Below are 27,938 nucleotides of genomic sequence, written 5' to 3'. Positions count from 1 at the left end.
AGCAAACTTGTAAGACGCCACGTCGGCATCAAAGATAAACTGATAAGAGCGACGAAGTAGAAAGTGAGAGCTCCAAGTCGAAAGGATCAACAATGGCGCCAACCTCTGTACCATTGAAATGGTTGCCAATGACAGCGTTTGTCAGGGGAAGAGTCAGGAGCGAACAGCAAATCAGTACCGTCGAACAAGTTCAGCTTCCGGAGAAGACCCGCAATTCCAGCGTCTTGGTCCTGGGAGGAACCGGTCGGGTGGGAGGATCCACCGCCATTGCTCTCTCTAGTTTCTGTCCCAATCTTCGAGTCATCGTCGCCGGCCGAAATAGGCCAGTGCCTTGCTCTGTGTGTTTACTTACTTTACCATAGCTCAAAAGAAAAAAGGAAGAAAGACGGGCTATATTACAGTTGCCTTTTGATGATTTCAATGTAACAGAGAAATCCTGAGCGATTGTGACAGAACATCATCCTTTAGTGGTGTTTGATGTTTGGTGGCTGGTGTTTGGTGTTCATGGAGTGTTATTTTACATTGTTAACTTCAGAGCATGTGTTGTTACTCGTTCTAATTTTGAAATTGGGTCTTATTTGAGAGGGATGAAAACTAGGGAAGAATGTACTTTGTTTAAAATTAGGTGCTTTTTAGTTGCTAATGATCAATGAATGGTTGTGGGACAGACAAAAAGGTGCAACTGTGGTGAAAAAACTTGGGGGTAATTCGAGTTTTGCTCAAGTTGACATCGACAACATGAAATCACTAGAAACTGCTCTGGAAGGTAAAAGAAAAAGAACTATAATTGTCACTTTAGTTCAGTTATTCACTGTATTAGTAACCATGTTTATGATACTTCATTTATTAACTGTATTAATTTAGTCAGATAAGCTATGCCTTTTCATTTTCTGTAATGCACTTCCATAGATTTCATTCACTTATTTTTATCCAATCAACATAAAATTTCTTTCTACAATCAAGAATAGATCTTTATGTCCTAAATTTCTAATCATTGGAAACATTCATAACCTCTCTGGGACAGCTAAAGCAACTTAAATCAATCTACCTTTTAGTTGTAAACTGTAGAGCGGAAACCTTCCCTTTCGTATATGCACAAAGAATGGCACATCAGACTATATACAATGGTAGGAGAAGTCTAATCCCACGAAAATAGGAGAAGAATCAGGAATAATATAACCCCATTAATCTAGCCGTGATTCTCTCCTATATTAGGAAATAATATAAAATAAAACTTTCCTATTTATATTGCAAATAACTCAGTCAACCACATCAACCAATCTCTTTGTTGGTCATGTAGTTAGTCAAATACAAGACCGTGTCATTAAATGTTCTATCTTAAAAATTCAGTACAAAACAGCCCAATTACTGTAAACAGAGGTATCAAAGCAAGAAAATACTCCAGCACTATGAGGGGGTAGGACCTCTCACAATAATACTGAATTTTGCAACCCTTCACTCGCTCTCTTATCCATTTTAATCACAATCAGCCTAACCAACTTCTGGAACCCAACTGTTGGCCCGGCCTCCATGTGTCCCTTCCCCCTTTCCTGCCAATTCATGTTGCCCTTCCTCAACATCCCCATTTTCTTTCCTGCACAACTGCTAATTGAGGACATCTATCACTAAATATGTGTGTTTGTATATATTTTAATGAGCTCATAACCTTTACAAGTCTATATGCCATGAAATATAGAAATTGATACTGGCACAGGACACAACATAGAGATTGAAATGTTGAACTATTCAAGCTTCAAAAATATAAAACACAACATGACATGGCATGCGCACATAGTGTCAATATGTTGGCATGTGTCGATGGAGCTTCACTGTTATATTCAAATACTAAGGATAAACTAGTACAAGACCTCCTCAATATAGTAAGGAAGAGGTAAAACAACACAAAATGACTATTAAATCCAACTATAGGCTAATAACAATGATGAACAGTAACTGAGAAAAGAGTAAATGCTTCCCAGACTTTTGAGGTTAGAGGCTCTCCCAAAACTACCAACATCTAGTCTGCCCCTCCCTAAGGTGCACAACCCTAGAAAACTAAGTCCTATCCCCTCCCTCTTGGCCAGCTGGGCCAATAGTAGGTTCTGGGCTCCCTTTTGGACTCTCACAGCCCAACTCACTCTACTGTAGTGGCCCCTTGGTTCTGTCCCTCTTCCTTTTATGTACTCGGCCCACTTGGTTAGGAGGTTGATCAGTCATTCAAATGGTAGTCTGATAAATATTCCATTTGTTGGTCTATTTCCAAAGAAAACAAACTTGCATTATCCTATATATATATATCTTGTTAGATTATAAGAGTGTTTGAATCTTGATCGGTGCTCACAGCCCATTTCACCCCACCCTTACCACCTGAGCATTATTCTATATTCTAAGCACCTTCAACTTTTATCTTCCTAAAGGATCTACTAAATACAAGATGTTAAACTATAATATTCAAATGATTATTTTCAACAACAAAATTAAGAAAGATTTTTAATTATCTCTTCAAGAGGAATCTCTTGTTCAATATCTTTTTGGAGGGCCAGCTTTGGCCAAACTATGTCTAAACTGATTTATTGGGGCATCCCTACTTTTCTAGAATATATCACAGTAATATTATGGTTCTACCTGCTTGAAAGTCTATGAATGTGTTTAGCCTCTATATAATTATTGTAGAAATTCATTGGATTATTATAAAAGTTCATAGCCATCAGGTTGGGTGGCTAAGAATATATCCTGCTTTTGTCTTGTAGGATTTGAAATTCATGCTATGAGATTGCCGTTGCAGATGTGGATGTTGTAGTTCATGCTGCTGGACCATTCCAACAGACTAAAAAATGTAGTGTACTTGAGGCAGCCATAAAGACTAAGGTGAGAAAAAGGTAACCTACATGTTCAACAATTATAAAAAATATCGACATATGTAATAAATTTGTAGCAATTTATAAAAAGTGCAACTGTAACGCATGGGAAAACATATATATATATATATATTTGTGTCTAAATACTTATTGCTTTTTATCCATTACAATTTCTGCCCACATATTCACATCTCTTTCCTTTACGTATGCTTACCTACCTTCTCTGTTTCTTTTCCTTTTGGCACATATATTGGTACAGACAGCATACGTTGATGTTTGTGATGACACAAGCTATGCATTTCGTGCAAAATCCTTACAGAGTAAGGCAGTAGCTGCAAATGTTCCAGCTATAACGACTGGAGGAATATACCCTGGAGTGAGCAATGGTGCTTACTTGTGAGCATAATTTAATGTGTTGAGTATTTGGGAAATTCACTTGTTCAACATAATCTAATGTTAAACTTCAATAAGCAAATTTATTATGCTGATCATGCCATTCTTGATGTTAAGATTAAACTGAAAAATGAGTAATTACTATGAAATTTAGATGTACTTTTTAGGCTCTCCATTCAATTACTGTACAAACTTATGCTGTGAGATAAACCATAATTTTGTTAATTTGGACAAGTGAATCATGTTTCATATAATACTTGGTGGATTCAATGCTGTGGATTTTTGGTGGCCATTAACAGCTGAAAGAAATTGGTGCTGATGTGTGCTATACTTTTGTAGTGCTGCTGATCTTTATTTGGGTTAGGATGATCCAAGACAAAGCTTGAATATTTTGCTCGGCTCTTGCCTTCACTGCTTTTAGTTGGTAGCATATGTTACGATTTAGAATAGAATACCTAAAGGTTAATTATGGTGAGCTCAGATTCACAGTCAGATGATGGTAGATTTGCATCAAAGTCATGTCATATCATGCTTTACGTGAGGAGTTAAAATCTTTCATCTGCTGTATTTCACAACCTAGTAACACTTGCTATGTTTTTGTGGTAGTCATGGCGGCAGAGCTTGTTCATGCTGCAGAAAGTGAAACCAAAGATAAGCCAGAGAGGCTAAGGTAGTAGTTGCTCTCATAACAGTTTTAAGTCTACATGTTTTCCCTTGTTGCGAGCATATTTTATCTGAGCAGTTGATGACTCTCTTCTTTCCCCTCTTATGGGTTAAAAACATCTATTGAAGTATTTGATGACATTGCTGTTGCGTAGATGTTGAAACATTAAATGGTAAATACAAATTGTTTGCCTTGTTTGGTTTGCTGCCAACTCCACAATTTGTTATGGAACAGATTCTGAGAATCCACCAAGGTGCATGCACGTTTGGTTGACAACCGTCTAGTTTTATTCCATTCTACAGTGATTATTCTCAGTAGTGAATTTAATTCATCCCAAATTTCAATGGAAGGAGGGGTTAATGGATGGAATGAGCTGTTAATATACATTATTACCTTGTAGATTCACTGTTAAATATTTGCTTCATTTTGAAGATTCAAAATAACAACTTAGTAGTCTAAAAACACTAAAAAAAAAAAAGATTGTATTTTTAAACATGTTCAACGAAATAAATAAATGTTTTTATTCTAAGATTATTATGGTAAATATGCTTCCTTTTCTTTTCTATTTTTGTATTAAAACTCATTCACTTTCTATCATGATTCTCATTCACATTTTTATTCTCATAAATATTATTATGTAAACCATGTAAATCATCTAAAGGGTATTATAGTTTCTTGACCAATATTTCTTTCCATTCTTTTACTATTTTCATTAAACTAAACTCAAATTTGGAACAGAATATCCATTTTCTTCTATGACATTCCAAACATAATTATTGATTTCAGCAAAATTCATTACATTCCTTCTCATTCCCATTCCCATATTAATGATTCCACAAAGCAAATGGGGCCCACAATTGACAACGTTTTGCTCTGCAATATTAAGAGATTTATTTGATAGTATCATTCTCTGCCTTGAAAAAAAAAAAAAAAACAGCAATGATGCTTGACCTTTGAAAAATCATCAAGACTAAGCGCTCGTTTGTTTAAGATTAAAAAAAAGTGATTTTTAGGTAGTTTAAGGATTTTATAAAAAAGAAATTTATTTTGTATAGATTTTATAAAAAGTAGACATTATTTTATGTTTGGTTACAATAATAAAAAACTGATTATTACTTACTCTTTCCGTTAAAAAATGTAAGGCATTTTTTGAGAAATTGGATGTTCAAAAATGTAAGGCATTTTTAGTCTTTCGAGGTGTAGTCATTGCCTTTTTTCCAAAAGTGTTGCTATTGATGAATGACTTTATATTTGTTATAGGGTGTTTAATAGGGGTAAATATGAAAAGATAGTGTTAGTTTAAAAGTAGTAACTACTTTATTGGGGGTGAGATTCGGTTAAAAATGTCTTACATTTTTAAACAGAGGGAGAAGTTATTTTTAAATTTTATAATATCTTTCTTGATTTTTGTTTTATAAAAATGATTTATTGTTATATATTTTAAAATTTTATGATATCTTTGAGTATTCTGCCTCTTTAAAACACTCTTTCTCATCTACATCATTAAATTATTTTTAGAGGTAGTTTCTTAAAATAATTAGAAATTCACTTTTTTTTGGATTCTAATTATTTTTAAAAGTTTAAACAAACATTATAAAAACTCACAAAATAGATTTTTTTTCAAAAAATAAGAAATTTTTTTATGAAATAAGCTAAAACAAGTGGGCCCCAAGTAACCTTTGTAAATTGGAGACTCGTTGTTGATTTTATTAGCATTTCCAAGCAACTGATAAGATTGTACCACTTATGACAGAACAATTTAAAGTATATATAGTTATCTTAGGTTCATAAAAATGCATAATATTATCATAGTCTCATCATACATTAATGACACTAATCATAAATTTGAATAAGTTACTTGGAAGATGAAACAGTAAATATAAATTCTTTGTTGATAATATTGTGCTCTGTAATGCTTGGAGAGTTACTAGTAAAAGTAGCTATTGCATCTGGTATTTTTGATTGTTTATTTAAAAGTCAGTGTTGGCACTTGGAACTTGAAAACTTATGAACACTATGTAATGTCAGAAACTTGGAGCTTAATCTTTGCTTTTACTTACAGTTTTAAAAAACTCGTATGATCATATCACTAAGATAACAAAATTTTAAAAAAGTACTGTAGAGAGTACTGTCAATAAGAACAATATTTTCAAAATCTCATAATATATTAATGGCACTAATCATATATTACAAAAAGTCATAAATTTTGTGCCTTAAAACAAATAATAAGTCTCTTATTGACAATATGTAGGATCAGAAAGGCTTGTAAACTTGGAGAACTTGTATGACTATAGTAGAGGAGTTTGATGTTATCTTAGATTAGGATTGAGGACCTATTTCTTTGCGTAACATCATGTTGTTTGTCTTAAGATGAAGATTTTATCTTGACTCTCATGTTTATCTTATCTTAACAAATATGCAAGGACTCTTGCCTTATTTCATGAAACCTAAGCACAGTCATAATAATGACAATCATCGTCATCAGTGTCGTCATCTTTCAATAATACTTTTAGGTTATAAAGACTTAAGATGAAGTCATAATCATGGTTTCTTCTCATTTTAAAATCTGATGGCAGTCTTAACTAATGATACTCGTGTTTTCTGTAGATATTTCAACAGTCACATTAATTACCTTGAATTTTTATGCCTGACGTCTCTAGGCTTTCTGTTGTTCCCATTTGAATAAATTAGTGTTCATCAAGGACTTCCACATGATTAATCATTTCCTTTTATTTGTCAGTGAAAAAAGAAGAGAAAGAAAATGGGTCGGAAGTAGGATTTCAATGTTGACCCTGTTAGGTTCACACTGCATGCCTATCTTTTTAAAAATAAAATCAACTCTACTACCATGGAAGGCTTTGTGAAGATATTTGCAAGTGGTTCATTGGTTCTTAGTGCAAAGAAAAGAGACCTTATTGGACCTTTGCACTAACAAAGTGGTGGTTAGTCAAATGTGAAAAAAAAAAAAAAAAAGCTGATTTTATTGGACCTTTATTTTTCACATTTGACTATTGCACCTTATTGGACCTTTGTTTTTCAATGATGAGGTCAGCAATACCTAAAGGAAATTCGTGGGAAAATTGCTGCAATTCAGCTTAGAAAGTGGCTGGCAAACTGCAGTGAAAAGTCACCAGATAACTGCTGGGGATGGCTGATAAGAACTCAGACTAACAAGAGAAAATAAGAGAAATAATTCTATCAAGATGATATAGAATAATAATCTCGTTTTATATTTTTCTCAATAGCCACGCCTAAGGAAAATTTCAAAGGGTTTAAGAGTCTATTTTATTGATAATGATATGCTAGCTTCTAAGTTGCTAGTCATATTTATAGAGTCAAATACAAATGAAATCTAGATAATTTGATAGTAAAAACTGAATAAGAATCTTAATCTAAATGAAATCTGAACTAAATATCTAAACAAAATCTCCTAAAACTTAATCTAAATAATATTCAAATATTAAATAACAATGGAATAAAATCAAATTTAAATCAAATGATATTTAATTTATCTTTGTTGCTTCTTTCTCAAATAAGTCTTCAATGGAATCTTATCTAGGAGCTTATCATTGTCCCCCCTTTGAAAACTCAACTTGCCCTCAAGTTGGAAAGAGGGAAATTGTGCACACAATTGGTCGTAGTCCTCCCAATTGGATTCTTCCATAGGTCGTCTATGCCATTGCACCAATAGCTCTAATGAATTATGGCGAGTCTAGCGATGATCTAAAACTTAGTCTGGTTCTACTTGCAACTCAAAATCAGTAGATAGTGGTAAAGAAGAAGGAATACTGGGTGGATTAGCCTCATGAGTAGGCCGTAATAGAGACACATGGAAAATGGGATGAATGCGAGCATCCGAGGGAAGTTCTAATTCATAAACTACCTTCCCAATCTTCCTAAGTATCTTGTAGGGGCCAAAGAAATGAGGTGACAATTTTTCAAACTTCCTCTTGGTGAGTGATTGTTGGCAAAAAGGTTGGACTCGTAAATATACAACATCACTCTCGTTATACTCGACTTCTCTCCTATACTTGTCTGCATATGCCTTCATCCGGTCTTGAGCTTTACGTAGATCATCTTTTAGCAGTTTCAGCATGGCATCTTTGGCCACTAATTGATCTTCCAAATCAGCTATAGGAGTTTCTCCTTTCACATAAGGAAGCAATGTAGGAGGATCTCTGTCATATACTAACTTGAATGAAGAGGAGTTGGTTGATGTATGGTAACTTGTGTTGTATGAGTATTCAGTCCAGCAAAGAAATTTGTGCCATATCTAAGGTTGTTAATGTGCAAAACAGCGTAGATAGGCTCAAGACCATGGTTGACGACCTCTATTTGACATTCGTTTGGGAATGATAAGCAGTACTCATTTTTATCTTGGTCTGGCTTAATTGAAATAATTCTTGCCAAAAGGAACTCATGAAGACAGGGTCCCTATTTGAGACAATTGAGCGAGGCACCCCATGTAAGTGGATGATTTCTTCACAAAGGATGGCTGCGATCTTCTTTGCAGTGTAAGGATGCGTTAAAGCAATAAAGTGGGCATACTTGCTCAAACGATCCACTACTACCAATATAACCTCAAAATTGCCTGACTTTAGAAGGTCGGTGATGAGGTCTAGTGAGATGCCCTCCCAAATTTGAGAGGGCACAGGTAAGGGTTGAAGAAGATCAGTTGGCGCCAATGTTTGATACTTATTCTATTGACATGTGACACAATGCCACACATACGCTTTCACATTTGTCTTCATGGAAGGCCGATAAAAGTGCTTTGCGAAACGCTTAAATATTTTAAGAAAACCACCATGCCCACCAACAACTGATTAGTGAGCTTTTGTTTGTAGTTTTAGTCTCAGTTGTCATGTATAAGGAATGGCTATTCGGTTGTCATAAAAAAGGTTTTGTCTAGCCAGGTGGAATCTTGGCCGAGAGGATGGATCTCTTTACAGATCCAACGTAATCTGATTGGTGAAGGGGTCTAATGCAAGCTTAGAGGAGAGATCATGCAATTCAGAGACGAACGATACAGCCATTTGAAAGGAGTCTGCATGTTGGGGCCGTCTTGACAGGGCATCTGCCCCCTTATTGTCCACACTTGCCTTGTGGATGATGGTAAAATTAAATGGCAAAAGTTTTATGATCAAGCATTGTTGAGTATTAGTTGTGATGCGTTGTTGTAGTAGTAGATATTGAAGGCTAGCATGGTCTGACCTCACAAAGAAATGTCTCACAAGGAGGTAATGGCGCCATTTTCGGACAACAAGAACTAATGCTAGGAGTTCACAATTATAAGACGATTTGTATTGGTTAGTGTGGATTTTTGGAGAGAATAATATTTCTTATTCATAATTTGATGTACAAACAGGTCCTATATATATACATCAAGAGAGATAAAACAAATAATAATAAAGCCTAATGAATGATACTAATAACTGCCAATTGTTGACAATAGTAATGTAATATTACCACACTCCTCCTCATGATGGATCATAGATGCTAATCATGTCCAACTTACTTATACAACTCTCAAAGGCAGGTTTAAATAGCCCTTTGGTCAGCACATCCGCAACCTGTAACTTTGTAGGTAGGTATGTCAAGCATATACCACCTTCCTTCACTTTCTCTCTGATAAAATGTTTATCCACTTCAACATGTTTAGATCTCTCGTGCTGTACAGGATTTAACACCATGCTTATGGGAGTCTTATTATCACAATACAACTTCATTGGTGAATCTATTCTCACCTCTATTTCTTCTATGACCCTTCTTATCCAGAGTTCTTCTGTAATTCCTTGAGCTAATGCTCTCAATTCTGATTTAGCACTACTTCTAGATACAACTCTCTGCTTTTGACTTTTCCAAGTCACTAAGTTTCCCCACACAAACAAGCACTAGCCAGAGGTGGAACTCCTATCTCTATAGGTCCCCCCTAATCTACATCTGTATGGATCTCAATTGTCCTCTGATTATGCTTCATAAATAGCAATCCCTTACTAGGTGTACCTTTAAGGTATCTAAGAATCCTATATACAGCTTCCATGTGTTTCTTCCTTGGATTACACATGTATTGGCTCGCTACACTGACAACAAAAGCAATATCTGACCTTGTATGGGATAGATAAATCAGCTTTCCAACCAGTCTTTGATATCTGTCTTTATCAATAGTTTCTTCTTTTTCCTTGCCTTCTTCTTCTTCAATCTCATCATCAGAGTTGTCTTCTCCTTCTGAGTCCTCCTTACTATTTTTCTCAGACTTCTTTCTTGAGACCACAATAGGAGTTTCTTTAGGTTTACAACCTAACATGCTAGTTTCCTTCAGAAGATCAAGTGCATACTTCCTTTGAGACGCATATATGCCTTGTTTTGACCTTGCAAATTCCATCCTGAGAAAATATTTTAAGTTCCCAAGATCTTTGACTTCAAATTCTTTACTTGGGACAGTTTTTATCCTTGCTATTTCCTCAACATGATTTCCTATAAGAATTATATCATCAACACATACAATGAGAATGCACTTCTTGGCTTTCTTAGCCTTAACAAACATTGTATGATTTGATAATCCTTGTTTATAGCCTTCTAACTTCAGAACCTTTGAGAATCTATCAAACCATGCTCCAGGTGACTGTTTCAAGCCATATAGGGATTTCTTCAACCGGCATACTTTGTCACTTTTGCCTCTATCAAACCTCGAAGGTAGAGTCATGTAGACTTTTTCCTTCAATTCTCCATTTAGAAAGGCATTCTTGATATCTAGTTGATGAAGTGACCATTCAAGGTTAGCTGCTACTGACAATAGAATTATGATAGTGTTTAGTTTTGCAACTGGCGTAAATGTCTCTTTGTAGTCTATACCATATGTCTGGGTAAAACCCTTGCTACTAACCGTGCCTTTAACTTGTCAAGTGTGCTATCAGCCTTATACTTTAGGGTGAGGATCCACTTGCAACTAACCAATTTCTTACCTCTAGGTCAATAATCTCCCATGTTCCATTTTTCTCCAAAGCTCTCATTCCTCCATAATTGCATTTCTCCATTTTGGTATTCCCAGTGCCTCTTGGATGTTATTAGGAATAACAACTTTCTCTAAATTAGTGATGAAGGCCTAGTAACTAGGAGAGAGACCTTTGTAGGATACATGCTTTTGAATTGGATGTAAAGCACAAGACCAAGGCTGTTTCCGGAGAGCAATAGGTAGATCAAGATCAATAGGTTCACTTCTTTGTTCTGAATTATCTGGCTCATTGGATGGATCTGTCCTTGATACATCAACTTCAAGAACTACCTCTGGTTCTGACTCTTTTGGGGCCTCATGTATAAGTTGCTCACTATCTTTGGATTTGTGTAAACCAATAACTCTCCCTTTTGTGGTCTTTCTGCATCTCCCTCTGTTTTATTGTTTTCCTCAAATTTTGACATAGGAGAAGAGGTCGGTGTTGGTGAGGGTGATGGTTCTGTTATAGGAGGTAATGGCTCAAGAAATACATATTCTATGTTCAGTTTTGGTTCCCAGGTCTGAGATTCACCTATGTTCTCCTCCTGAATTGAAGAATTGGGATAGAATGGAGTAGCTTCATGAAAGGTGACATTATGACTAAGAAACATGTGTTTTGTTATAGGGTCAAAACATTTGTATCTTTTTTGGGTAGGAGAATAGCTAAAGAATATGTACTTAGTGGCTCGAGGTTCAAGTTTGGTGCTTTGGTAGTTATGGACAAATGCTGTGCAACCAAACACATGAAACGAAAGATTGGTTTCAATATGGGATATGAAGAAAATACTTTGCAACTTGTGGAGAGGGGTTTCAAAAGATAAGACTTGACTGGGCATGCGGTTGACAAGGTAGGTTGCAGTAGGCGCATTGCAGGTCAACATAAGTACTCTAGCAACGTCAAGAATATGGCGATTTTTTCTTTTTGCGACCCCATTTTGCTAGGGCGTATGTGCACAAGAATTGGTATGCATGATATTGTGCAATTGGAGAAAGGTACTTAAAGATTGTTTAAAGTACTCAGTGCCATCGTTGGTGTGTAAAACTTGGATGGTGGTATTAAACTGGGTTTTGATCATGTCGAAGAAATTTATGAACATGGATGCAGCCTCAAATTTGTTTCGTAAAAGGTAAAACCAACAGACGCGAGTGTGGTCATCAATAAAGGAAATGAACCATGTCGCTTTAGTATGATTGGGTGTACGAGATGGTCCCCACAACTCATTGTGAATGGTTGTGAAAGATTTGGTAGGTGTGTATTTTGTTCAGGGAAAGGACGTTTTGTGATGTTTGGTAAGCTCACACACTTCATAATGAATATCATTAATATTCAAGTTAGGACATAAAGTTGGGAACAATTGTTGAAAATAATGAAAATTAAGATGACTCATCCTCTTATGCCACAACATAAAATCATTAACTTTAAAGGAAGATGCAGAATTACCAACAATCGAGGAGTTACCTACTTGGGTGGAGACTTTGAAATAGTAAAGCCCTTCATACTCTTTAGCACTTTCGATTGTTGCCCCAAATTAGCACAATGAGATGGGAGAAATTTTAACAATTTGATTGCTTGGTTGGCCAATCAAGCTTAGGCATATGAAGATAGGCTACAGGTGCTCAGCTTTACAACACAATGAGATGGGAGAAATTTAGCATAACAATTTGATTGCTTGGTCAATTGGCTAATTGAGAGTAAATTGCAATCAAGCTTAGGCATATGAAGTACAAATTCCAACACTATAGAATCTAAAATCCAAATATTCCCTTTTCCCGCTACAGGTGCTAATCAGCTTTACAATCTTGACTTTAATATTCCTAGTACATGGGGCATATGTGGTAAACAACTCATGGCAATTAGTTATGTGGTCGGAGGCTCCAGGGTCAATAATCCAGACTGTTTTATTGTGTGATGTTGCTAAAGCTTGAAGGAAGGAACCCTTTTTCACTACTGATGCAACAGGTGTAGTTTTGGCAAGTTTTGATATGGGACATCGGAATATTATTACTCTTATAATGTTAGACATAAATCGACTCCCATACCCGAGACAAATTAGACACCACAAACCCATTAAAATAGAGTAGCAGTGTAGAACATCAAGGGATAAAGTATGAGTCCATGAGCAAAGGTTGCCTAGATGGAAGACATACTGGGATCTGGCCGGAATCTTCAAGTCGACGCTGGAGGAAGTCATTGGAGCCGTATTGAACCACGCATGCTCCCTTATGCACCGGTGAAGCGTCTCTGGCGCTGAACACTGATGGGTCACACGCGCCACAGTTGGCCGTGGCATTTCTAGGTTTGGCTGATCGGAGCCTCCTCTTCCTTATGAGGCTGGCAGCGAAGGTCAACAAAGCTTCCAACAGTACTCGTATGAAGACCCCATGGTATTGTACAGGATGCAATATGCGATCCATAACACGAAACCTTACAAAATTATTTTCTAAATTTTTCTGGCATGGCTTTGATACCATGTGGATTTTTGGAGAGAATAATATGTCTTATTCATATTTTGATTTACAAACAGGTCCTATATATACATTAAGAGAGATAAAACCTAATAAATAATAATAAAGCGTAATGAATGATACTAATAACTGCTAATTATTGACAATAATAACGTAATATTCCCACAGTTAGAGTCAGAGAAACCTTCACTGAAGTAATCAATGGCATGATTGTTTTACATAAGGATAGTTCCAATCCCTTCTGTCAATGCATCACATTCAATTGTAAATTCCTCCTTAAAATTGGGCAATTGTAAGACTAGGGCCATCATCAATGCGAGTTTAAAGTGATTAAAGGCCTTATGATTTGTTTAGACCATAAAAAGGTATCCTTCTTAGTCAATTTAGTAAGTGGGCATGCAATGATCCCAAATTTTTTTATGAAATGTTGATAGTACCCTACAAGGCTCAGGAAACCATGTAGCTCCTTTACTTTTTAGGAACAGGCCATTTGCGTACTATCTCCACCTTCTCAACCTCAACTTCACCTCCTCGGGTAGAAATTTGATGCCCCAAAAAGGGAACTCTTAGCCTCCCAATGAAGCATTTTTCCAAAGTAACACAAAACATGTCTTGTAAGGCCCTTAGAACTATGTGCAAGTGGTTCTGATGCTATTGGAAAGAGGAACTATATGCTAAGATATCATCAAATAGTTCTCTTGCAAAGCCTTCACTGATTCTTCCTAATACATCAAGGTACATTCTCAATTTAGCCATGAGAATAGGTCTAAAGCACCTCGCTCTAGAGACACAAAAGCTATATCCACCTTCAATTCTTTTGGTGTATTGTAGTACCAAAAGCATTTTTTAGCCTTAAAGATTCATCCACGAGGGTCTCCTCCATTGAATTTGGGAAATTCAATCTTGGGTTGAGGCGGACGAGGACCATATTTGTTGTAATAATCTATCTCTTCGTCACTTTCTTCATCCTAGTGAGTTCTTTGACATTGGCCTTTTTGGGTTCTTCTGTTTTTTGTGTGCTGCAGAGGCTTGTAGGGCCTTTGCTTTTTCTTGTGATAAGTCAAGCTTCTCAAGTTTTGAAGTGATAAAGGATAGAGGGTCATGCGTACGCCGGTTATGGTTTCTAGGGGATTGTTGGATGAGTTGTCGGGTGGGTTAGTTTCTTGACTAGTACGTGTGGTAACCATAGCTTTGATGCCAATTTGATAAGAACGAAATAACAAGAGAAAATAAGAGAAAAAAAATTTATCAAGATGATATACAATATGAATCTCGTTCTAATAGCCATGCTAAGGAGAATCTCTAAAGGGTATAAGATTCTTTTTTATTGATAATGATATGCTTGCTTTTAAGTTACTAGTCATATTTATAGAGCCCAAATAAGATCTAAAGACTTATTCTTTTTTATTTACAAATGAAATCTAGATAACTTGATAATAAAAACTAAATAAGAATCTTAATCTAAATGAAATCTGAATAAGATCTAAAGAACTAAATATCTAAACAAAGTCTCCTAAAACTTAATCTAAATAATATTCAAATATTAAATAACAATGAAATAAAATCAAATTTAAATCAAATAATATTTAATTTATCTTCTGTCGCTTCTTTCTCGAATAAGTCTTCAATGGAATCTTATCAATGGCACTGGACATCCATTGTAGAAGCCAAGAAGGGTTCCTAGAGAAGTATGCAAAGCTCCAGCCTAACTATGCGACTACTGGAGGCTCACTATTTCCCCCCACCATGCTTTGATATTATGTAATGAATAAGATATAGAGAACATTGTAAAGAGCCTTAATAAAGGGAGATTTATGTTGCATAAATTTTTAACGGTGTAAAGGTTGTCTAGCTTGTGATATAAAACAATATGGGACATATTGTAATTAAATAAGTTTTTAATGAACAAGAAAAATTAACGGAAGCCCAAAAGTTCATATAGTTTCTACATTTCCTTCCAGTCCAATTATATACACTGACATGCTTCTAACTTTTACACTGTATTTTTTGCCTGGCCCACCATCTTAATTCAGTCAAGAACTATTTATCATATTAGGGTTTAAAAAAAAAAGAACTATTTTCATAATGCAAATATGCAGGATTTCCAAATATATTGCATATTTTTTATTTATATGATGGCTGGGCGGGTCTGGTAAGGCTTGCTTCATGTTTGACTTTGAAATAGTAATTTTTTATTTATATGATATCTTGTCTTTCACAATAACGAATGGTGTAAAATTGTCTATGATTACGAGTGCAACAGTTGATAATAATATCCAAGGACTGAATTCTTAGTAGACTTCTTGCCATTTCAAACTTAGTATCTTGAATTACTAAATTTATGAATAATTAACACTAAATGATATTGAAAGGGATCTTTTGGTTAACAATATTCTCATCATAGATTTGGTTGTTGATAGAGCACAATGGTACTGTGCAATCTATGTAGCCGACCCTACATAGTGGGATAAGGCTTGTTGTATGAATAATTATTACCCACAGACCTAAGATACTTGGGAATCTATCATACCACGTATCAAGTCCTTCCCTTTAAGTTCTTCATTGTTGACTTGAACCAACTTATAGGATAAGTTGGTCTCTATAAGTTGGTTGAGTTTCCTCTGATTTCCATTGTGATATATGCATTCATATATTTCTTTTCTTTTATTGCTGTCCACTGTGACAAAAATAAGCTTTTAGCGTAACAGCAAAAAGAAAGATTAGTGAAGTGTCCAAAGAAATGACAAGAGGAATCAATCTCTTCAAGATGAGCTCACAAGAATTCTACTTATATATATATATATATTGTTTGTTGACGTAGCAACTTATATACTGTATGATCATCTCAGGTTCAACTACTACACAGCGGGAAGTGGTGGAGCAGGTCCAACCATATTGGCTACTAGTTTCTTACTATTGGGAGAAGAAGTGGTTGCATATAGCAAAGGTTCTTGTCTAGAGTTTGTACAATGCATTTACTTTATCTAGATTAAATTACCATTTAGTATGTAGGATTGAATGATGATGGTGTACTATTTAAACTAGGAGAAAAGGTGAAACTAAAGCCTTACAGTGGAATGCTCAATGTCGACTTTGGGAAAGGGATTGGCAAAAGAGATGTTTATCTATTGTAAGTACTTCAAGATGAAGAAAGAATTAAAGTTGGAGCATGCTGCTTTCTTTCAATGAATCTGTTTGTTTCATTCATGTTAATATCCATTCTGTGAAGTTCATATCCTTGCTTCTTAATCAAACTTTCACTTAAGGAATTGGGCCTGTCTTTTGTCATATCTGATATATATCATACTACTAGTTGATTAAACATGGGTTATTGTCTTTCTTTTTAAAGGGGAAAAAAAAAAAACAGAAATCAGGATTCTTCATTTCTAATAGCGACAGTTCCTTCCAAATATATGACTTTCAGGAATTTGCCAGAGGTTAGAAGTGCTCATGAGATCTTGGGTGTGCCGACTGTAAGTGCTCGATTTGGAACTGCACCATTTTTTTGGAATTGGGGAATGGAAGCTATGACAAGACTCCTTCCTGACGTATGCTCTTGACTTTGCTTGGACTAGCTTCTTTGTAGACTATACTCTAATGCACAATACACTTGATTTTAGAGTCTGCACAACTTTTTCTTTCCAATAAAATCTCTTTTTTTCCTTAAATGCTTTAAATGTTGCCTCCCTTTTCCATCTCTGTCCACTAGTTAAAGCAGAAGCCTAACTGAATGTTGTACGTTGTGGTTTTGTAGCATTAGTTAAACCCCTCTATACTTGTACTTCCCTATATTTATAGTATTCTAAATCAGAGTGTAGCTAAAAGATAGACTCTCAAAGGTAAAGTGATAACTATAAACTTCTTTTCAACTATAAACTGCATGACTTTCTTGATCACAAACATTGATTCTTAACAGACCCAGTAAATTTGCAAATGTATCCTATATTTCTCAACACTCCCCCTCAAGTTAAAGATTAATTCGAGCGTCAGATTTGTACAAATAAATCCATTTAAAAAGAAGAAACTTCTAGCATGACCTAGAGGTGGCATTCTAACTGATCATCAATTTTGAAACTGCTTCAGTTTTTACACTTCCTCTGAAGTCCTTGGCAGAAAAGCATGTTTAAAAAATATTATAATTGTTTGGTCTACTACAGCGAAATACAATATTATAATAATAATCCACACTAAATTCGTGAATTGAGTTATACTTTGTTTCATGTAGTCTTTCAATGAATTTGAACATTCATGAGCAGTTGAGGTGTTCATGGGCTGCTTTACTGCCCAATTTCTTGAGTTCTTTACTGCACAATTGCTTGAGTTCATGTTCTGTTTTTATTTATCCTAAACCTAAAATGCTGAAATAATTCAAATTTAATATACATCAATCAGTTGTTTGATCCTTTTATTCGACTGGAGAACGTGTCTTTGCAAAAGTAAAATGGGGAATAAAAAAGTACTTGGTTCTATTCTTTCTTATGTATGTTTGTTAATGTGATAGTGGGCAGTTCATAGTAGAGCATGAACTGTATCTATCACATTCCAGCTATTGATTAAATCATTTGAATGAAGTCAAGACATGTTTATCTTTCAACATAGATGCTTTTTATCTTGCTCAATGTTCCATTCTTGTCTTCTTCTTATAGTTGTATGTCTTCGTCCATTATCTTTTGCATAAATTCAAAATATAGTCATTTAAGCATATAGATGTCTTGTTTTGCTAGGATTTAGGAAATTTGAGTGGATTTAAAAAGGATCAAATAATTGAAAATTACAGAAAAGCAAGAGAAAAAATAATAGAATATGGCATAAAAGATTTAAGGGGGAAAACCCCAATGTAAAGAAAAATACCAAGTGAAATGACAAACAAGAAATTTCACTATAAAAATTCAAGATTATAATGAATCCATTGTCTCATCTATGACGGATGGAAAAAGCTAAATAAAGCCAGCTTTTAAAACAGCTAAAAATTGCTAATTTGTGACTAGAAATCTTAGCCTGGACAACAGCGATTGTAGAACTTGCGTGGCAAGTATAACCTTAAATAAAAAAATCATAGTGGGCTTTAGGAATTTGAGGCACAATCTCTGACAATCTCAATCTTTACTCAAATTCTACAATGCTCATCATAAATAAATAGCTTTGAAAGGCAATCAAGTGTTGTGGATGTCGACTAAGCCCAAGCAATGCTTGAATTTAGCAATTGTAAGAGACTTAGCTTGTTTGCCTTTTGGAATTTCACACAAATCCTAAGTACTGTTCTATGGAGACTTTAAATTTCTTCATTAAATGCTATTAACTATTTAGATGAATCAGCACAAGAAAGAACATCAAAATAAGTAGAAGGCTTATTGTTACCTTTAGGAATCCCTTTTGTTGCTGAAAGTTTGTAAGCAACCAATTCATCATCAGTGTATCTCATTGGGCAATCTTAGAAAATAGAGTAATCTTCTTGTTGTGGGATAGGAGTGGTACTAAAAACATTATCATGTGTTTTGTCATGGCTTTATTCAGCAACTCTAGAATGACTGGTAGAGGAAGGAGTAGTATCAATACTTAAAGGAGAAGTAGCTTTCACCTCTAAATCTCTAATTGTATCTCCTGTCTAGTATCTTGTGGATCACTTGCATTAGCAAAAGAAATCGGAGAAGTCTTTCCAAAAGGAAATAATGCATCTTCATAATGTGATCTCTTCTAAGAATAACATTTTTTCATATGGGTGTGCTTGTGTGCAAACAATGACTAATTTTGTCTAGTGGCTTTTAAATATCTTTGTTCTAGAATGCTTTCATTTGTGTAATTCATGAATCTTGGATATGAGGATTTATAATTTATATTTTACGGTAGTGACAATTGCAGTTTGTGTGCTTTGCAGATCTGTAGGAATTTCAACTGCTGCGTTTGTGCTTGCAATTCTTGAAGGAAGCACACAGCCTGGCATTTGGTTTCCTGAAGAGGTATGTGCCACTAGAATTTCTTTTTTATTCTCTCTCTCTCTCTCTCTCTCTCTGAGATAGAAAATATGGCAGATATTATTCTAGAAAGAAATAATTGTTTTTTGCATTATTTAGTATTTTGTAAGTTTCCTTTTAAGGAAGGAAATCTGACTTACTTTTGCTTTTACTCTGTATTTTTTAATTTGCAAGTTGTTGAGCTTCCTTAAGGGGAAGGAAAGCTTAGTCTATAAATAGACTAAGTTGGCACTTGTATTGGACACTTTGAATGACGAATGAATATTAGAATCTAAAAGCTCTCTCTTTCTCACTCCCCTCTTCGTCTATCTTCTTCCCCCTCCACTGCTTTGCCTTCATCTTCTCATTTCTTCTTCTCTATATTTTGTCTTTCTCTCCCTTTTTGTTCTCTATCTCCCACTCTGTTTCTGCTGTATCTCTCTTTTCCAACTCTATTCAAATCAATATGAGCGTGTGTTTTGTATCAACTTGGTATCAGAGCAAGGCTCTGAACGTTTCTAGGCTGTTTCTGCAGTCGGAGATTGGAGAAAACTCACTAGGAAGCTTAGCATACTCTGTTTCACACTGCTAGAGCCTAAAGCCACACTTCTCGACGTCAGATTCGAAAATGGATGCCACTATTGTGCTCAAGAGGATAAATCCGGCCAGAACCAGAAAACCCACCTCCGTTCGCCACCACATGCACCGTCACGCATCAGAGGAGTTCCCTGTGCATTGTCTTCACATGCTGTCGCATGCGCCGTTCGTACAATGTCGTCAGAACCTGACTTTCAACATTTTTCTCATATTTTTGCGGAATTTCTTCAACTCTAAAGAAGAAGCTTTGTTGGGGTTAAACTTTCATGTTTTTAGGCTCCTAAAGCAACGCTGGTAAGGTTGACGATCCTCTCATGTAACCGACTTATTTGGTTATTAAAAGGAGGTATTCTATTCTTAACTAGGTCTAAAATAAAATCTTTGTTGTTTGGTGCTTAGGTTTCTTTGAGCATTGCAATTTTGATTTTTTTTAATCATGTTTAGTTTAATATTATGAATGAAAAAAAAATTACATTGATCATTACTTTGTTGATTTGTGACTTTTGACAGTGGTATCCGTATAACCTAGGACGCTTACCTCACATACAATTCGGCCCTATGCCCGGGTCCAAGAAATTACCCTAGGATAGTTGAAGTTTCTAACGGTTTTCCTGAGAGGTTTTTGAACCTTCAGAGATTATTGTGAAGACTTCACTCGAGTTGTTACCTATTTAGCATACGATCCATGCGGAATTTTTGAATTCTCAAAGGATTAGTATTGTTAAAAAGGGATTTCACCTATTCAGGTGAGGAGCAACTTAGGGCCTTTCTTCCTTAGGTTACTAAATTCACCCTAAACTTGCACTTTACTATACCACCTTTGTCATGGTATGATCATTCGTGATTTATATGATAAGCAAGCTTTATTAAACCAAGAAATTACTGCCCTAAAATCTGCCATGGCCAATAACTCCCAAATCACTTGAAATCATCTTGAGGAATCTGAAAGGGCTCAAAGGGCGTATGTGGATCAACGTGTTGATGAAATTAAAGAATTCATGAACAATAAATTTGAAGAGATAATGGGTGCAATTCAGTTAAAATATAGACAAGATACAGGGAAAACAACTGAAGGATTGCTCGAAAGACCTATCATTAGAGGAGAGTCAAGTCTTAGAAATGAGCAATTCCCAGTCCATAATCAACCTAGAGGTAATTCCCTTAGGATTGGTCATTCCACTAGAGCTATAGATGAAAGACACAGTAGACCATCTCCTCGTGAGTTTGCCAATCATCAGTCTGATGATATAGATGATACTTGGGATGGACAAGGGCCAGAAGAACAACATTATAGGCCATACCAACCAGTCCATGGTAATGGTAGAGAAAGCCTAAGAAGGACACATACTGATGACATCACCAAGAAGGTTAAAGTTAAGGCTCTTGAATTTGATGGATGATTGAATCCTAGTACGTTCTTAGATTGGTTAGCCAGCATGGAAGATTATTTTGAATGGTATGACATGAATGATACTTAATGAGTTCGGTTTACAAAGATGAAACTTGTGGGATCTTCTAGAAAGTACTGGCAAAATGTCTAAAGGAATATTGAGCGACAAGGCTATCCACCAATTGAGATAGGGGACGAAATGAAGGCCAAGCTAAAAGAAAAATATGTGCCCACTCATTATAAGAGTCAACTGTATGTCAAATACCTCAATTTAAGGCAAATCTCCACAACTTCTAAGTATATATCTCGATTCGATGACCTTATGATTAGGTGTGACGTGGATGAAGAAAAATGGGCACCATTACCAAGTTTGTTAATGGACTTAAGCCCATTAAAGTTTCCAGAGTCAAACTTTCCAGAAAGAACTCAAGTCAAACTTTCCAAAGTCCCTTAAAGAAGCTTATCACAAGGCTTTGGAAGTAGAGTCTCTATCACAGTACTCATCGGTCAAGCGTACCGACATACAGAGCAATCAGTTTAGACAAGCTCGAACCTCCAGTTTGTTTAAGCGACCTACAGGAGTATCTACATCTAGGCCCAACTTGTCATTTTCATCAACTTGTTAAGTTTGTTAGCTACTTTTGGAAGACCCTATAGAAACTTTTTGGTACCCAATTAAAGTTCTCTTTTGCTTTCTACCCCCAGACTGATGGGCAAATTAAAGTTACCAATCAAAGTTTGGGTAATTTGCTCGGAGTTTAGTTGGAGATAGACCAAAAAATTGGAATTTGGTTCTACCCACTCCCGAGTTTGTGTATAATAATTCAGTGAATAGGTCTATAGGCATGAGTCCCTTCCAAATTGTTCAAGGTTTTAATCCTAAACAGCTTATTGACCTCCTGCCAATCCCGTTGACATTTCGCATCTCTGAATTTGTGGAATCCTTTGCCCATTGCCTTCATGACTTACATGCTGAAATTAAGCAAAAATTAGCAATGAGTAATGATCAATATAAATTATTTGCTAATACTCATCATCGATTTCAAAGCTTTAATATAGGTGATTATGTTATGGCTTGAATTCATCAAGAATGTTACCCTAAACACGCTTTTAAAAAGTTGCATGCTCTAGCTTCTGGACCTTTTTGCATAGCAAAGAAATTAGGCCCTAACGCTTATCTCTTATAATTACCTCCTAATATGGCCATAAGTCCAGTTTGTAATCCTTACTGGGGAACTTTTGAGCCTCTGCTTTTGCTTTTTGATGAATTTGTAGGTACTCAGCCTCCACAAGTACCAATTCTATCATTATCGGCTATCTTACCACCAGTTGAAGAAATTGAGACCATTATGGATAACCAAATAGTCTTTACTTCTGAAGGGCCCCTCCGTCGTTACTTGGTCTGTTAGAGAGGTTGTTCAGATGAAGATGCCACCTGGATTTCCAAAGATGAATTCCAGCAACCTGATCATACCCTACTAGAAGCCTATCAACTCTCTACCTCTCCAGAGGAGAGTTCTTTGCAGTAGGGGAATTGATAGAAAATGTGGCAGATATTATTCTAAAAAGAAATAATTGTTTTTTGCATTATTTAGCATTTTGTAAGTTTGAAGGAAATCTGACTTTTGCTTTTACTCTTTATATTTTTTAATTTGCAAGTTGTTGAGCTTCCTTAAGGGGAAGGAAAGCTTAGTCTATAAATAGACTAAGTTAGCACTTGTATTGGACACTTTGAGTGATAAATGAATATTAGAATATGAAAGCTCTCTCTTTCTCACTCCCCTCTTTGTCTGCCTTCTTCCCCCTCTACTGCTTTGCCTTCATCTTCTCATTTCTTCTTCTCTGTATTCTGTCTTTCTCTCCCTCTCTGTTCTTGATCTCCCACTTTGTTTCTGCTGCATCTCTCTTTTCCAACTCTGTTCAAATCAATATGAACATGTGTGTGTGTGTTTTGCATTGCTCTCTCTCTCTCTCTGGGTGCAGTGGAAAACTGCAACCTTAGATTATTATTATTATCATTATTATTTGTTGAGATGCAGTACTGGGTTATTTAAATATTGCTTAACAAGGTGTTATGAACATTTCATCGTGCAGCCTGAAGGTATTGCAATTGAGGCTAGAGAAATTCTTCTCAAACGTGCCTCGCAAGGAACATTTAACTTTGTGATGAACAAGTGAGTATCTTAAACCATGTTCTAGAGTTGCATTACTTGTTACCTACCCTGAGCTGTAATTTCATTTGCTTTTGTTCCTTTCATTCGGAAACAAACAGGCCTCCATGGATGGTAGAAACAAATCCGAAGGAGCTTGGGTTAGGAATATATTTATGACATTTTTCCACTTTTTTGGCAAAAGAGAAGTAAATCTCTTCCAGTTCACCACGAAAGAAGAGGAATGCATTGTCATACCTTTCTATGGAATTACAGGATTGGGAGTGTAAGGTACGCTTGATGGTTTAATTGATTTTGTTGATAGCAAGGTGCTACAACTTTCTTATGTAATCATTTTCATCCCTAAGGGCTTTGTGACTAGGTTACCACTTCCGTTTTAAGGTTTACTTTCACATTGAGGATGTCAGTATATCAAGAATCGTTATCCATTTTGATTTATTTTTGTTTACTTTGACATTATTTTTCCTTTTTGGTTGTTCAGTTGGTCCTGGATTTCTTTCGTGTAACAAGTACCTTTCTCCTGAAGGAAGTTCAATGGAATACGAACAAAATGCTCCTATCCCAAGAATTAATATTTGAATACTTGCGTCCTTCTGATCCAATTGTTGTTGATAAGAAATATTTGTTGACAGTTAATAACAAGGCTTTTGGTCATTCATGAATTATTGACAATTTTGTGGGCAAAGTCTGGATGGAAGGATTATGAAGAAGAAATTTTTTCACATATTGATTAGAAACAAATAAAAAAGAAAGGAGACAGAACATCTTGCAGTAAAATTATGAATCTCCTGTTTATCTTCTTGTGAGCGGTTAGGGATAAAAAATTTCCCAGTTACTACTAAAAGCAAATCCAACGGCAAGCATTTAGAAGGAGCCTTCATTTTAATGAGATGCTGAAGCCTCGAGAAAATTATATTGAAGGCCTATTGTTGAAGAGTATTTGTTTATTATTTCATAAAATTCTTAATTATTTAGATTGGACATTCCCACAAAAACGGTCATTATCCTCTTGCTACATCTATTTTTCCTATACTGCATTGGAGGAAGAGAAAATGATGAAAAGCCAAGCTGTTGATCACTTTCTTTCTCTTTATGCTTTTTTTTATTGAGAGGGGTAAACATTAATAGCTTGAAGTTATGAGTAGGATCAAACCAACAACCTTCTACATAAGAAGAGCTTTCATGTCACTATACCTCAAGGTCATTGACCAAGCTGTTGATCTCTTCATCTCTACCAAATGTAATCAAATTGTGTAGAAAATCTATCAATGGTAATTGGATTGAGTAGTTATAAGCATTCCTTAAAGTCTCAAGTTCAAACTTATGAGGGAGAAAAATTGTTTTGAGAATTTTTTTTAAATGGGGCTCAATATTACTTTAATTTGAATTAGTAAAATATTGTACATTAGATTTGTTAAAGAAAAAAAAAAGATTAACATTCATTTTTGCCCTTGAATTATTTTTGTAAGAACACCCAGTATCATAAATTATTTATCATAGCAATAGTCAACAAAGTAGTCAAAAGTTGTCAATTTAATATCAACGGCAACATTGTTATGATTTAATTATGTATAAGACAATTTTTACGATAAGAGTTTAAGACATTAGTACTCTTATGGAAATAGTTTAAAGATAAAAATGAACGTTAATAAAAAAAAATAGATAAACCTTAAAAAGAGCCTCCTCGAAGATTGAAGTGATCATTGTAAGTGAAAGATGATGAGTTATGCAATGGTATTTGTGTTCAAGCTTTTAGCAAAGAACCCAAGCACTTGGTACATGACAAATACAAGTATGTCAATGCTCATTAGCATAGATCAAACTTGATGGAGAGCATACCATTAGAGGTAACACTTGGCATTGGGAAAATGGGTTGAGCCTAATGTACTAGCCCAATTTTGGTGGACTGGATGAGCCAAATGGACCTTTTTTTGGGGTGAAAAAATGGTTGGTTGAGCCTGACACTCCATGTCATAGTATGATATCTACTTAGTTGAGGAGACAAAATAGCAATGAGATGCTTTATTATTTCAGTTGGCACAATGTTTGCAAGTCAAGTGAAGTCCCAATCGTCATGAGCAACGCCATCAGCCACCTTACTCTATTCTTCTTGTGTTAAAGATGAGACTTGCATCTTAAATTTTTAAGTTCGGCTTAAGCCAGAAGTTGTCAAAGAAACTAACCTGCAATCCACTTTTGATTAATTGGGCCTGTCACAGGTTGGTCATTATGTAGGCTGGGATCAAATCTTCATGTATATTGTTACAATAACATATCTCATACACATGCAATGCACATATCAGAGACAACTTTTTTTAATCATTATCCTCAATGATAATAATGTTTTATCCTTGATTTGATACACACTTTTATTTTAATTGAAAATCCCTTTTTTATCAGTTTCAAAAAATAGATACTTCACCTTTTCTTGGAATTGTGACTGATGATTAGCTTTGGGTTTTCTTCCTAATCGAACTTGTAAGAAGTGTCTGAAAGAACTTGTGTTCATCACATGGTCATTAAGGCATGCTTGATTGGGGTTGGGCATATCTTGTGTTTCCACTTGGATCATGGTTTCCATGAAAATCTTTTCCCCCCTGCAAAGACTATTGTTTGGGCTAAAACCAAAACATCTTTTACCATGACTATAATAGAAAATGGGCTGAATAATTAAAAAGTCAGGCCCAATAAGCAATCTAACAATAGGGCATGTCCAAATCATGATGAAATAACTTGATTAAGTCAATTTGGGTATATGAATCCCTTAAGACTCATAATCCTTATCGAGATCGTTGTCTCATAATAGATCGTGATCTCAATAAGCCCTGAATCTTGTAAGGTCATGGCCATTATCAACAAATATTTTGGGGATATGGGCTAACAGTTAACGACAATACGCATTGTGAAGAGGAAGATTATGCCATGAATCTCACAAGCCGTGCCTACTAAATCCCTAATACTTCGCTAACGAACTCCAAGTTTTATAAGGGCAACCATCTCATCTAAACTAGTATAAAAGAAAGAGAAGGGCACAGAAATAAGTAGCAAACAACAATCAGTTGCTGAATTCCTTTATACTTATAGCTCTTAATTTTCAAATCACTTTTAGCTTTATAACCTTTACTACTTTGTAATTTACATTTTCTATTCATCAAATATTTGTTATTCCAATTCCTTTGTACTTTTTACATCCAGGTAAACTGTGATAAGGGAGCTCGGGGACCTTTTGTTATCATTTGAAACTCAGTATCTCTAGTACGCCTAGTATTTTTGTTATTTATGGTGAACAATTTGTGGCATGCCTGATGGGACACTGTGTAGCAAGAAGATGCTAAGGACAAGAAAAGATAAGAAGATTGATGAAACGGGTGATGGTTTTAACAAGCCAGAAGGAAACTTTGCACTCGCAAGGTTAGAACCATTAATGCCTGATGTTGATATAGGTGGACATATTGAGCACATAGTACTGATTGGCTGGCCTACGTTCTCGAAACTGTACCTTGAACACATAGACTGAGACAACTCTTATCCTCGAGGCTATAGAATCCCATATTTTACCTTGTTCTCAGGAGATGGCACACAGTCAACACTCGAACATATTGGCAGATTTACCATCCAATGTGGAGAAATCACCAATTACAACAACTTTGCCAACTTGAAGGTAGGATTATTCCCGAACTCCCTCATAGGTCTAGTATTCACTTGGTATACTATATTGCCCTGTAACTTGGTGCTTAATTGGCTTGAGATGGAACATAAATTTCATGTACAATTATAAGGTAGAACCTAAAGTTAGTATCGCAGAGCTTTCCTGCAAACTCACTCAGCAAGCAGGAGAGGCGGCAGATGAATATCTTATAAGGTTCAAAAGACTAAGGAGCAGGTGTAATGTATCTCTTTCAAGGGTTGAATTTGTCAAATTAGCCCAAGCAAGTTGGATTAGAGTTGAGGAAAAAGTTCTAGGGATGGAGTTTAGAGACTTTTATAAGCACATGGCCAAGGTTTGTAAATACGAGGAATTATTGAAGGAAGAGGATCACCATCGGCGAACAACCACAAGCACATACTTTGGTGAACTAGATATGGCTGTAGCAAAACTAAAAAGCATAGGGGACTATACTTGCTCGGCCTTAATAAGGATGTTGTTGAAACCCTTAAAAAAACCTAATGCAGTGCGATACATATTTGAAACCTTAAAGACCAAAGAAATCTTCGATTTCTTGCTTAAAGAGAAGTTCATCTCATTACCTATGGATCATGAAATTCCCTTCAAAGAAGAGCGTAAAGGAAAGCAATACTGTAAATATCACCATTCCTGAAGCCACAGAACTAATTTCTGTTGGGCCTTCAAGAATGTTGTACAAGACCAGATTAATAAAGGGTTGTTGAAGTTTTCAGAAAAGGAAGAATCCATAGTAGTGGATGAAGATCCGTTCTCATCTTTTGCCACTATCAAT

At 35.6% G+C, this 27,938-nt stretch overlaps 1 protein-coding gene across 1 annotated transcript; it reads left to right on the top strand.

The window, feature by feature from the left end:
• LOC129317534 (uncharacterized) lies at window positions 1-24,061 on the top strand. Its single transcript, XM_054961847.1, has 11 exons — window positions 1-322; window positions 669-766; window positions 2,786-2,868; window positions 3,118-3,244; window positions 3,858-3,921; window positions 16,222-16,319; window positions 16,418-16,502; window positions 16,797-16,920; window positions 19,183-19,329; window positions 23,405-23,484; window positions 23,583-24,061. The coding sequence occupies exons 1-11, from the start codon at window positions 93-95 to the stop codon at window positions 23,638-23,640; spliced, it is 1,194 nt and encodes a 397-aa protein (XP_054817822.1). The 5' UTR covers window positions 1-92; the 3' UTR covers window positions 23,641-24,061.
• The last annotated feature ends 3,877 nt before the right edge of the window (window positions 24,062-27,938 follow it).

This window comes from Prosopis cineraria, unplaced genomic scaffold, assembly GCF_029017545.1.
Source record: "Prosopis cineraria cultivar Desert tree isolate PC_DT_omini unplaced genomic scaffold, ASM2901754v1 PC8, whole genome shotgun sequence".
Classification (NCBI taxonomy): Eukaryota; Viridiplantae; Streptophyta; class Magnoliopsida; order Fabales; family Fabaceae; genus Prosopis; species Prosopis cineraria.
Note: the sequence above shows the minus strand (reverse complement) of the source record. Positions and strands in the feature narration are given on the sequence as shown.